This window comes from Chelonia mydas, chromosome 14 (assembly GCF_015237465.2).
Source record: "Chelonia mydas isolate rCheMyd1 chromosome 14, rCheMyd1.pri.v2, whole genome shotgun sequence".
Taxonomy (NCBI): Eukaryota; Metazoa; Chordata; order Testudines; family Cheloniidae; genus Chelonia; species Chelonia mydas.
This window is the reverse complement of record NC_051254.2, coordinates 23,460,501-23,473,412: the sequence shown is the minus strand read 5'-3', so window position 1 is coordinate 23,473,412 and position 12,912 is coordinate 23,460,501. Positions and strand designations below refer to the sequence as shown.

General features: G+C 50.2%; 1 protein-coding gene across 10 annotated transcripts in view; it reads left to right on the top strand.

Moving 5' to 3' along the window:
* Positions 1-12,912, top strand: part of NDEL1 (nudE neurodevelopment protein 1 like 1) — a 43,758-nt gene that overhangs the window by 28,392 nt on the left and 2,454 nt on the right. For 4 of the 10 annotated variants that reach the window (XM_037914436.2, XM_037914434.2, XM_037914438.2 and 1 more), the window contains 2 exons: positions 1,108-1,259; positions 3,270-3,401. In XM_037914436.2, coding sequence (XP_037770364.1) covers positions 1,108-1,259; positions 3,270-3,366 — 249 coding nt within the window. In that variant the 3' untranslated portion in view covers positions 3,367-3,401. Of the gene's footprint in view, positions 1-1,107; positions 1,264-3,269; positions 3,402-3,462; positions 4,350-4,620; positions 4,656-12,912 lie in introns of those variants that run through there. The other 6 variants (XR_005227694.2, XR_006285654.1, XM_043527746.1 and 3 more) reach the window with 4 other exon arrangements.

Genomic DNA, 12,912 nt, shown 5'->3' with positions numbered 1-12,912 from the left:
TGAGCTCTTCTTGGTGTTACCGCTCTCCTCTCTGTTTATTGGTTCTGGTTAAAAACCCAGCTTCCCTCAGTATGGCACTCTCCGGTAAGGCTGGCCTGCTGTGCAGTGCTGGCTGTTGTCTTTGCTTCTAGGCTGTCACAAGGTCGCTACATCTGTTCATCTGCTCCTGTGCTCTTGCCATCCCTGCCTTTGAGCTACATAAGCAGGACTTGAAAATCTGACCAGACCTGGTAGCCAGAGGCTGATAGGGAAGAGCAGTGACTCGGGCAGTGTGCTGGTGAGAAGCCCAGCTTACCTTCCCATGCAGGCACACAGCTCCTGGGGAGGGGTTGGTGCTGGGATTTCTATCGGGAAGCTGCTCTGGACTCCTGCTTAGGAGAGCCCTCTGTCCCATCAGCTGCTGCTTGAACCACACCCAGGCCCACTCAAGCAGCAGGATAGGGTGCATTTTCTGCTGTGGGTGGGTGGGTATCTCCACCCCTTCTGACAACCCTCATCCTCTCCATTCTGAATTGTCCTCTACAGTGAATAGCTCCAGTATCTGCCTCCACTCTTGCTCTGTTTTCCCCAGCAGCAGCAGCAGAGTGAAATTGATCTGGTTCTCGTCAGTTTCAGAGCTGCCCACAAGGTTCTGAAGAGCAATGGTGAAAGCCAGGGGAGCCTGGTCAGTTGCTTGTGGAAGCTGGGAACAGCATCAGGGCAGGGTGCTGCCTGCAGGCTCAGGGAGGTGCTGCTGCAGCAGTTTACATTCGGAGACGGATTTTCAAGAGCTGAGCATCTAGCAGCTCCTGTTGAGAATGGGCCCGCTTTATTTAGGTGCCTAAATGGGAGCTGATCTCGTCTGAAAAATCATCCCCCTCAAATGTGGATGCTGAGCACATTTGAGAGCTTGGCCCAGCGCTCTCATTCTGAAGGTTTTCTTTGCAACCATAGCTGCTAAAAGCATTAGCTTTGTTCGAGTGAAGCTTAGCTTGTGCTGAAGTTCATCACATTGCCGCCCCCTCCTTCCCCTCCCCCCCCGCTCACTAGTGGCCAGTGGCCATTTCAAGTCATGTAGTGGAGAAGAGCTCTTTGTTCTAACAGCTGTACCCTCTATTCCTTCCACAGGCCTTAGAATCCAAATTAGCTGCTTGCAGAAATTTTGCAAAGGACCAGGCTTCACGGAAATCCTACATTTCAGGCAACGTTAGCAGCAGCATGATGAGCAGCAACGGCACAAAGTTCTCTCATTCAGGGCATACGTCTTTCTTTGACAAAGGGTGAGTTGGAATTGAGTGGTTTTTGGCTTAGAGGAGATGTCTTTCAGGGTCACTTTTTAAACAGAGAGATCTTTTCTCCACTCACTTTTAGCCCAATAGAGCATTTGTCTTATAGATAAAACGTAATGCGGGTTAGAGCCCTGCGGGAACAGTGGCAGCCAAGATTACAGTGCTGACCTCTACTAAGCAAGGAGAAAAAACAGATCTACTGCTTAAAACCCTTCTCTTGGCTGGTGGATGTTACTGCTGTTGCTTGTTTCTCCCACTGCCTAGTTTCCTGGCCTGCTGCGTCCCATGGTAATTCCAAGCCCAGGCAGCAAAACAACGCTAGTGAGTTGTAATGTGAGCTTAAAAAGAATGTCAAGTAACTAATGTTGAAATTTCCATAGTTACCACTTTGCTCCTGGGGGTGTGGGAGGGGGAATGTGTTCTCTACAAGCCTGGAGATTTTCCTCATTCAGAGTGGCCTAGTGCAGGCAGCAGATTCCCACCTGGGGTGGGGCACAGCTTGCTTTGATTTCCTCTTCCTCGGGGAAAACGAAAATGGCATTAGCCCCTTCGAGCTAGCTGAGTCTGGGCTCCAGCCCTCAAATTGTTCCTGTGTTGGGCCCTTGGGGCCCAAATCCTTCTATTCCTTGTTCATGCAAAGCTCCCTTTGACCCTCATGCAGTCAGGCCTGAAGTCAGAGCTTCCACTTTGTGAAGTCGAGGAGCAAACACTGGAGGAGCACCAGGGAGGTTTTCCCCACTGGGATGCCAGGCAGAAGTGAGAGCAACTGTGCGGCGGAGAGCATTTCTCCTGTGTTTGTAAAGAGCTGTGCACCTGTGGTACACGCTGCAGAGCTAGAATAATCGTCCCTGGTCACAGAATTAATACTCTCTTCGGTACTACAGGGTTCCATAACCCTATGGCACATGCTCTATAACGCTAATATGACAGACCAAGGGGTTTGTGTTCCTCTTTAACTTGCAGTAGTAAATTCCTCTTAGGGTGTTAAAATTCTAGCGTGCCACTGGAAACGCTGACATTTTCAGTCTTTGCAACCTCTGTGCTTAGCTGCACGGTGTTGCTGTATGGCCGGCAGAGTAGGCCACATCCTGGAAACTACCATGTGAAAATCTTTAGCAGAAACTGGTGCAAAAAATAAAATAAAAAAGAATTCAAGGTTTGTGCAAATCAAAGAGCCTTCCACTTGGTTTGCATGTTGCAGGCCTATTGATTAGCAGCACACCACCACAGTGGTACTCACACTTGCAATTCATAGCCTAGATTCCAGGTGCAAACTGATAAGAAAGCTGATGGGGAAGGATTATGCTTAAGATCCCTCAAGCATTGCTACAGTGTGTTGTGATGTGACAAGTAAGCTGGTTGCCGTGTGGGGAGGGGTGTCACTGTTAATTATCCAGATTATCATTGCACTGCCTAAGTGGGTTGGTTGTCTTCAGTTAGGAGCAGGTTGTCTCTGGGGAAAGTTTAAGAATCCAGCATGTAAATAATGGACACCTAAGGAGGTTAGAAGCATCACAGAGTGAATGTAATTGACAGATGAACGTGCATGCAAGACGTTGGCAGTTTCTACACAGCCCTGACCTCCTCCTCTTCCTTCCCCCCCTCTGCGTCACATATCTCCCTTCCCAGGAGATTTGTACCCTGGCATCCCACTCTTCACACCTGCTCCCTCCCTCTCCTGCACTCCTCCCTTGAAATGGGTGCGTGTTGGAAGCTAGGGGTAGCGTCTGTGCTCCATCCACATCTCCACTATTGCTATGTCGATCCTATGTATTTTGTCAACGCATTTAAGCTGCAAAGTACTGTGAAATGAATGAGGTCAGCCCTGTTGTGCCTACACACTGCAGCACGAGATTAGCCTCTAGTCACGTCACTGAGCCCCCGCCAGCGGTGTTCATCACCCGCTAGGGCTTTGTCCATGGCTTGCTGTGGTAGCTAGGCACAAAGGGCTGAGCTGAGGCATGCCCTCTCTTCTCCCCTCTTCTCCTCCTTTCTCTCCAGCCCCTGTACTCTTCTCCCTGCCCCCAACTGTCGCTGGAGCCTGAAACAGCCTCGTGTGCCCGTAGACCCGATCCAATCTGCTGCTGCTGCCTTATGAACAGCCTATTGTTGGGTGGTGGGATTGTGACAGAGGTAACTCAGCCAATCATTATAGTACCGTTTCCTTTGCAAATTGCCGTTCTGTTGGTTACAGTGTTTGACAAGTCCTTCATCTCGCCTTGGCAGGCGGAGCTGTGCAGGCATCTACAGAACGGAGTGGGGAGGGACCCCTGGCCTGGCCAGCTCCGAGATTTAGGAACAATGCACTCAGTGGTATCATGCAGGAGATGCGCAGGAGCAGCTGGGCTCATGGTCTAAGATCAGGAGAGTTAAGAAGGCTCCTAATGCATCAAGATTTTAAAAGCTCCAGCAGAGCATTAGCCCACGTGCCGGTGTAAGATTAGTTCCCTGCAGAATGTCGTTCCTTCACAAATGCAGCATTCCTGTCCAGAACCCAGGGGTCACAGAACAGCCTGGGTAACTCCAGCTGAGTGCTTCTCTTTTCTTCCTTTTAATGCCTCTTAACCGGAAAGTATAGCTGGGGACCCTGTTAATTGAAGAAACCTGTGTTCAAATCCACTTTGGGAAACAATTGACCACAACAGTGATCTGCTTTACTGTGGAGGCCCGAGAAGAGCAGGATTGAGGTGCACTGGCAGAAATGTGTGGGCAAAGCTTTTCCCAGTGCCTGTCTGGGGTACACCTGGCATTAACTCATTGTTAATCCCCACTGCTAAACTCACTGCATTAGCTGACATTTTATATCCCCAGTTTAGCCCAAAACAATGGAAAAAACATCTCTTTAGCCATAAACTGTGATTTTAAATTGGAAAAAGCCCTCCCAGCCCAACCTTAGCTAGATCACTGCCACTGCCCACTGCTGTCTACAGAGATACTGAACCCTGGTGAGGATAGTGCATGGGGATGAGAATAATATTGATGTTCATGAACGCTCCATAGTCCATCTTTATCAGAATGTCCCCCAGGAAAAGAGATCCAAGTCTCTGGAGTCTGCTTCGTTCCAGGGAACTCTCATGACAGGTGAGTGGTGTAAAGCACAGGTCACTTGTGTTCAGGTTACTCTGCTGTTTAGCTGAGGGGAACAGGTGGAATTTGGGACATAGGTTGTCATTGAAAAAGGTCCACTAAGCTGTCTCTTTTAGAGTAGGTTAGCTGTGTTTGTTCACAGATGTTTAGCTGAGTTCCGGTTGGGTTTAACTCCGTTGTGTTTCCCACGTTTCTACCCTCCAGGTGCTGTCTGAGAATTTCCCTTGTACTGTTTACATAAACTGTTTCCGTTTTCCTCCCTCAGGCGTGAAAAGGTCGTATTCCCCACATTGTTCATGGGTAATTGGATTCATTTGGAGTGATGAGATGCATGCATTGCATGCTTGGAGCTGGAGAATAACCAGTAGTCAGTCCTACTCACTGCTTTTCATAGATTTATGATCTAATAGTCCATTAGTGAAACCTTAAGGCCCCAGTTTTTGTCTGATCACAGTCTCTCTCCTATCATTACATCAGACAGAGTGTCCTGGTGTCACGTGACCGTTTTCAGACTCAAGAATGGGGAATTGGGAATTGAATGCAGCTTGTGCTCTTGATACAGTTAGAGATGCATGTCTGTGACTGAACCGCACACACCGGTTTTGCCTTATACTGGCCTGCATTATATCACTGCAGATAAAACTTCCTGCTCCTCTAATGTCCTTCAGCTGAGGACCACCAAACACTTTCTCAAATGTCAGCTCATTAAACTTTACAACACCTTGTGAAGCAGATAAGTGTTATGCCTGTTTTATGGATGGGGAAACTGAGGCACGGAGGTGAGATGACTTGCCCAAGTCATGAGTAAGTGGCAGAGCCAAGAATAGAGCCCTGCCTGCTCCCTGGCTCTGTAACCCTCCCAGGCTCCTTCCTAGGTGTGTATGATCCTGACGGGGTGGAGGGGCTTGTCTTCCCATGACCCTGAGTGCTATGCTACCCAGACGGTCTCCCAAGCCAGGCAGGTCAAACCAGGGGCCAGACTAAGGAGCAATCCACTGGTCCTCTAGGTTGGGGAGTGGGGGTTGGGGATAAGGTTAACACCCTTATCCTGTAAAAAATACAGTTGTGAAGAAAGTTTCAAAGAAGCTCTGAAAACACACAAATGATCACAGGGCTAAAGGGACCTGGTCTCCAGCTATTGTTACTAGTCCCTGTTGTTGCACCCCCAGTGTCTGCCAGTGTTACGCTGTTCAGCATTTGCTGCACAGCAGACACCGAATCTGCACCTTTTGCACAAATATCTGGAACAAATTCTTGGCCATTGGTGTCAGCCGAGCAGAGGGGCTTTACAACAGCGCACATTCCTTGGTCAGCCAAAGCCACTGAGTAGTAGCCAGGGAGTAGCTTATGCTCCTTAGGGCTGTGGCAGTTGTAGGCTCCGAGATGGGATCAGGATGTCCTGGGAATAGTGTCTATCCCTGGGCAAACTTGATCACTCTCAGCAGGGCTAGCATGCCTACAGAGACCATCTGTAATTATATGGAGGCTTCAGTCAGATTGTCTGTTTTTGAAGGCTCTTGAGCATCCCCTTGGGAAGGATGTCAGGGAAAGTGGTTGATTCCTTTTGATTGGGTCTTAATCTGGTGCAACATGCGGACCCTAAACTGGCTGCATGGATGGGCTTGGGTGTTAAGAGGTGGGTCAGGAGCTTGGAGATCTGGGCTGTATTCCTAGCTGGGCCACAGACTCATTTGTGCTCTTGGTCAAGTCACTTAACCCTTATGCCTGTTTGTCCATCTGTAGCACGGAGATGCTGGTCTAGCTCACAAGGGTTGTGGGGATTAATTTGCTATATCTGTAGAGCACTGGGAGATTGATCCCCTAAATTAAGGTGCCGTGTAAATGCAAAATATTGCTTAAAATGCAGATTAACCAGTGAGGAAATGTATTACATGATAGGATAGGAGAGAAGTTTCCAAATCAATTGAAGAAATTAATAGCCTAAAATCCTGAATCCGTCCCTGTTACCTCAGTCTGGCCAAGATCGCTAAGGCCTAGCTTTCCAAAAGGGTTGAGGGATTTTGGTTACCTGGCAGGAGCTTGACTTTCAGCCACTGCCCTCGGACAGTACATCTGCACAGCAAAGCTCCTAACCTGGGTAGACAGACTTGTGCTGGCAGAGTCTGCACGAGTGGGCTAGAAATAGCCGTGTGGGTGCTGAGGCTCGGGCTGGTCACCTGAGCTCAGACCCAGGTGGGTGGGTGGCCACCTCAAGCCCCTCCACTGGGACTACAACATCGCCACAGTGATTTTTAGTGTAGTGGTGCGAGCCCCGCCAACACACGTGTGTCCAGCCAGGCTGGGATGGTCACTCCCAGCTGCAGCATTGGCAGCTTCTGAAACTCACAGGCTCCTGTGATGTCTCCCATGGGGCCCTTGGGGTGGTCGGGGAAGAACTAGAAATGCAGCGTGACTCCTGGAAGGTTTCTGTGGACAGCACTTGCTCACACGAGTCCTGCGCTGAGTAGCTAGAGGTCTCACGGACCTACACTCACTGAGTGCAAACTGCTCTGGGAGCATCTCAGAAGCTAGTCTGAAAAGAAGGACCTAAAGGGCAAATGCGAGACCCAATGGGTGCTCTTGTCAGGAAGAGAGAATGGATTGGAGGGGTTAGGCACAGTATGTAAGCACCAGTCCATTCAGTTTCACTGTTGTTGTTATGATTGTTTGTGATCAGTGCAATGTTTTAACTTAAAATGAACAGGAAGGGGGAATGTGTTCAAGACAGTACAGATGGATATGGTCTCGGTGCTCTTAGCTTAAACACCAACTTCTGGTATCTTCACAGTGGTTGCTAGTTTTTGGAGCCGTTCTTTGTGGTAGTCTTGTATTCCACCAGTTCTCTGCGAATCAGAGCAACAGCGTTACGTTTATTTCTAGAACGAGATCAAGCTAGGGCGAGCAGGGTCTGAACAATGCCAGGAGAACCAGTTCCTTGCTAATCCTTGGAGAGCTGCTCTATATATGAATGCTGCTATGTTGCCATATAAATATTTTAGTTACCAAAGATCTGAAACCTTGAAGAGCTCCTGAACAAGAGCTGGATCTTTTGCCTCTGAAGCGGAAAGCGGAGTTTATATGTACAAGACCCACCTTTGGTGCAGCGTAAAGACTAGTTGCTCAGTATAGTATATTGATGCCTTATCAGATAGTTCTCTTTCATATGCCACGCTTGCTTCGAAGCTAGCCAGTTAATCAGTTTTGCATTTGTTAACCAATGTCAAGATTGTGTATAAAGATACAAGCGTTCTTTCTCAAGTCTCACCAGTGCCTTGGCATAGAGCAATCCATGGAGACTGTATCTGATTCAGTTTTTACAGATTCAGAAAGAAATCAAGCACAAAGAACAGAAGGCAAAGGACTAGACTCCCAGGCTCCAGAGCGCAGCTGAAGAGTGTGTAGAAAGGCAAATAAAGACTTGGCAGGTTTCCGTATCCAGTACAGAGTTATCAATAAACACACCTGTCAATCCAGCGGGGCTCGACGTCGTCATCTTTTGCAGAACTCCCAGAAAGATGTCCCAGTAGATGTCAAATCTTTGAAGGTGGGGACTTGTGCAATTGTCCAGAGACACCTTGGCCAGCAGGCAGGGAAGGTGGGACGTCAGGTTTCCACAGCAATGTTCGTGTTCAGCTGTCCTCATGCAGAATGAGCTTTTGGGCGTTAGTTCATGTTTCTAGAAAAACAATGAAGCCCCTGTGCAGCGTGAACATGCCTGTCAGCCCAGCAGGCCCAGATATAACTAATAAAACACAGTAGCAAAGGAAGGGCAGCTGGGGCACCCCCAAAACGTATGTTGATGTTGTGACATGGGAGCTGCCGCCTGCCCAGGTGAGTGTGATAAAGGTGTCTCTCTCTCACATTCCACCCCACAATGCCTGCCACTTGCTGCGCTGTCTTGAAATGCATTTGTCCTATCCCAGCCTTCCTCCATACCCTGCTCCGAGATGTGATGGCCAAGCCAGCTTGGTCCCATTGTCTCCAGGAGTAGTTTGATCTGGAGATAAACTACTATTCAGCCTTCACTCAGTGCTGCCAAGTGGGGGAATTGCTCAAAAGATTTGCAGGGTCTTAAGCTGAATAATGTTTTTAGTGTGTCTAGAAGAACGCAGGAATTGCCAGAGCAGCTCAGAGCCAAGGTCCATCCACCCCTGTGCCGTGCCTCTGACAGTGGCCAGCCAGATGCACCCTGCAATAGAAGGTGAGGGATAATCTTCCCCCCCATATTGTCTCCTCCTAATCCCACAGAGAGAGTCTGAAACCCTAATGCATGAGGTTTAATGGCTCTTCCAAAGATGCTAGCACTGTCGTACTCTCTGGACTGCGCCATGGTTTAATGGGTCCAGGTGTTCACTAGGGTAAGGGAGCTAGCCTATAGTACGAGTCAGGCCCCTCCCAAAGCACGTTTTCCCAGCTAGAGGCCATCGCCAATAGCCATGGCCATGTCGCCCTGACTCATAGAGCGTGCCAAGGGGCTCCTGCGCCCCCCTCCTTTGTTCCAGTCTCTGCAGGGGAGGGACAGGTAGCACCAAACCTCCCTGTGCAACAGGGCATTAGCAGGGAGCTGCAGACATGCATGGACCTTGGGAGCTGAAGCCCATCCGATTTTCCTCAAGGTCGTTGCTTCCCACCCTCACTTCAGGGAATGCCAGAGGGGGTCACAAGAAGACCCAGCACGGCCTGCTGCCTCTCGATGTGGCTGCTGGCAGAGCTAACAGAGTCGGATACTCTCCTTATGTGGATAAGACTCACCCCCAGTTGTTGTAACTCCTGCCCGGAAGCCGCCTTCCCCCTTAATGTCCTGCGAAGCAAGGGATGGCTTGGCTCATTTCTGGCACCAGTCATTCATTTGGGCTCTGCCACATCAATAGCTCATCTGCCTAGGATGATGCACTGTCAGAGGGCTTCTGGGCCTTGCTCAGCTACAGCGGGGAGCTTGTCGCAGGTCCCCGAGGAATCTGCTGCCCCAGGAAATGGCAGGGCCGTACAGGGCACCTGTGGATAAGAACTGGGCAGTATGGAAAGGGGGCAGCAATCTGCTGGGGAAGGTCTGCTTTGGAAAGGGCCTTGAGCGCCGCTGAGAGCTGAATTCTCCCATGCTGCAGCCATTCGCGTGCTGACCGTCATGCACTGGAGCAGTAATTCACTGGACGAAGCCAAATTGGAGAAGTTTGCATTTCCCAAGCCTGCAGAGCTTCGTCGCTCAGCCCTTCCGCCGGGCACAGCTCGAGAGGGAATGCTCTGATGTTTCACCTCATTCGCGTGCCAGCATTTTCCCCAGAGGGCTGCATCACGGCTGCTAGATGGCAGACTGATCCAGAGCATCTTCCCACGCAGCGAGAGCTAGCCACTCTCAGGAGTGTTGCGTGGCTGTAGTTATGGGCACGGCATAACTGACCCCCCGTAATGAATGTGCCTCACGAGATTCAGGTGCCTCTGAGACAAGGACAGAGGTAGCATGGTCGACTGGTTGGAGCAGAAGACAGGGAGTGAAGAGAGCTGAGCCCTAATTTCTGCTGACTCGCTATGTGACCTTGGAGAGTCACTTTCCATCTGTAATCCAGCCGGGCTTCTCACGTGGAGCGTTCCCCACTGGTTTTGTTCCCATGCTCTAAGTCTTCTTTCATTGCTAACCCATCCCCTTCCTTTGTTAGTGTGGTGGTGGGGTTGCTATTGAGCTGACAGGGTTGCAAGAGTCCCTTTGCCATTTTAATTTGTATGCCAGTCTTGGCTGGACACTGAATAACGCTGGCTCTGAGTTGAAAGGTGAGCAGCTCATCTTCCCAGCCTGTGATTCTCACAGTGCTCCAACCAGCAATTTGCTGGCTCTGGGAAAAACTCAGTCCTTCTACTGTGCTTCCAAAGCGGGCAGAGCCATTAGCATTCAGCAGGGGTCTCAGGGCGGTTCGGTTGAACCCAGGATCATAACATTTGCCAGCTCCGTTCAGAGCACTGGTTGTGCCCAGGCTGCACGTGGCCAATCTCTGTAGAGCGGTGGGTGAAGATACCTCTTAGACGGACCACCCCAGAATGAGAATACCTTGCGAGCCTTGAAGAGGAGCTGGTTGATCTGAGCAGGGGACGTTGGAAATGCTTCCATCCTCTGCGTTTCTCCAGGAGTGGCCTCGTGCCCGGTGATGATCCTCGGCCCGTTTATTCTAGCCAAACTTCGGCTATTTTTACTTCAGTCGGGAGAGAGCAAACCCCCTCTCCCTCCCCCTCCTGCCCTAACTCAGCAAGCTGCAGGAGCTGCTTCCTGTCCAGAGGCAGTTTGGAATCAAATTGATTTTATGACCCTGCAAATTGGGACGTGCCGTGAAGATGTAACTCTGCCCCTAAGACTCCATCAGTAGGGAGTTGTGTCACTCAGCCATGTTGTGTATTAACTCCTTTTGAAATTCCATTATGGTAACACTCGGAATGTAAAGCTCAAAGGTCGGGAAATTAAAAAGCAGGTTCTCGTGGTAACATTCCCCCTGGCTGCACTGCACATCTCGCATATTTCATGTTACATCCTGGTGTATGTTAATGTAAATACCAACCCACTTAAACAACAGCCTGGGGACCGAAAACATCTGCCATCCCCATTGGAGCCGGGTGTATGTGGCTAGGAGAACTCTAGCCTTTTCTTGACTTTTGAGTATTTAAATTGGTAAATCGATTTCCCTGGAAGTTTTTTTTTAATCAAGAAAGAAGATCGCAGCTGTTCAGTTTGCAAACACCTCCAGTAAGAGCTCGTTAGAGGCTGGTGGAGTTTCCAGCTCTGGCAGTGTACACAGGAACACCCCCAGCTCATTCCAGCCCCACTTAGACAGTTGTCAGAGCCTCTGCAGGGTCATAGAGAAGCTTTCTGTGCCGATCCCTGTGCCCGGAGACACTTGTGTACGTTGCGGGTTTTCCAGGCAGACGATAGCTATGATACTGACTTGGCATCACAGCTAGCAAACGGTGAACACCCAAAGGAGTAAAGATTGCCGCTGGCTCTGGACTAACCTGCACTGTGACTGTTTTAGTTCTGCAAAGAATGATCTGGCCTTTTCCTCAGCGACTGCGTGCGAGTGTGAATGCCGTGAGTGCTGAAGAGCAGCCATTCTTGAGCTGGGTGGGAGCTGCAGGAAAGCAGCTGCTATAATGGTGGTCTCCTCTACAGTGACATCAACCAATGGTGACTCAATACAGAGAATTGACTCAGCCATTAGAGCAGACAACCACCCTGTCGACAGAACTCTCCAGACAGGGAGCGGCTTCTGACCCTGATCGCTGTGCAACGCATCCTCAACGGCCCCTTTCAGGAAGCTGCCAAGGTTAAGGAAAGCTGGATGAGGAGCCCATTGCCACTGAATCTCTAGGATCTTCAGTAAAACCAGAACCTTCAGACTCTGGGTGTTGGCCTATCACATAGATCTGCCCTGGGGAGCTCTGAAGCTGAGAGTGGCTCTTGGAGCTGAAAGATGGTCCAGCAGTCAGTGCTCTAGCCTGGACCAGCTTCAGCTTCACCACAGGCTTGGTCTACGCTAGGAAGTGAGGTCATTGTAACTGCGGCGCTCAGGGGTGTGACCAGTCCAGATCCTTGAGCTACACAGTTAACCCCACCTAGCCCTGGTGTACACAGTGCTAGGGCAACGGGAATTCTCCTTCTCGGGGAGGTGGGGTACCGGTGCCAACCAGAGATCCCCTCCCAGTGGCATAGGCAACATCTTCAGCTGCAGCATTTTAAGTGTAGACAAGCTTCCAGCCTTCCTGTGTGACATTGGCAAGTCATTTAGACTCCATTCCCCCTCTGTACAGTGGGGCTAGTAATGCTGCCCTGTCTCCGGGGGAGAGGAGAGGAGTGAGGATGAGCCCAGTAAAGATTGCGAGGTGCGTAGATACTATGGTGCTGCTAGAAATACCTTAGCTAGAGTGAGAGGTTGCTGTGAGAGCCCCAATGAAAGATTTGCCTCTCTTTCCGGAGGACGTGTAAACCGAACCTGGAGCTCCATGTAGAACCTCAGTCCAGTGCCATAAATTGATGAAGATCTAAACTAGGAGAGAACTGCCAGAGCCTGGTCAAATCAAAGCCACGTCCGGGGCACGTGTGGAAAGTGTCGGCCTGGAGCAGCTCCCGCTGTAAACCTCTGTGGTTGTTTCCTGACACACCAGAGAAAAGCTTCTCCCCACTTTCCCGGCTGATGTCGGCTTTACAGAGGGAGCCCCTCCAGCTTCTTAGAGCTCACAAGCAAGTGGCTGCCAGGTGGTGGTAGATGGCGCCTTTGGGCTTCTCTGCACAAACACTGACTGCACAGGGAGTCTACCCCCCAGGAGCAGGCCATGCACAACGTGGACCCTGGTGCTGCGCACTCCCGGTTCCCTGTCACGCTTGGTCTACCCCGCTTTGAAACAGGATGGGAATAATGCGCGCTAAGTGGTAGCACAGTTCACAGTTCAGACACCCTGGCTTGTCATGAATTAAACTTTTTTTTAGACAAGTCCTTTTACATCCTGCCCTGTCTCCATAGCAGAGAGTGCCGGATGGGAAACCTATGGGACAAGACCTAAGGGGCTAGAGCCAAGAAAA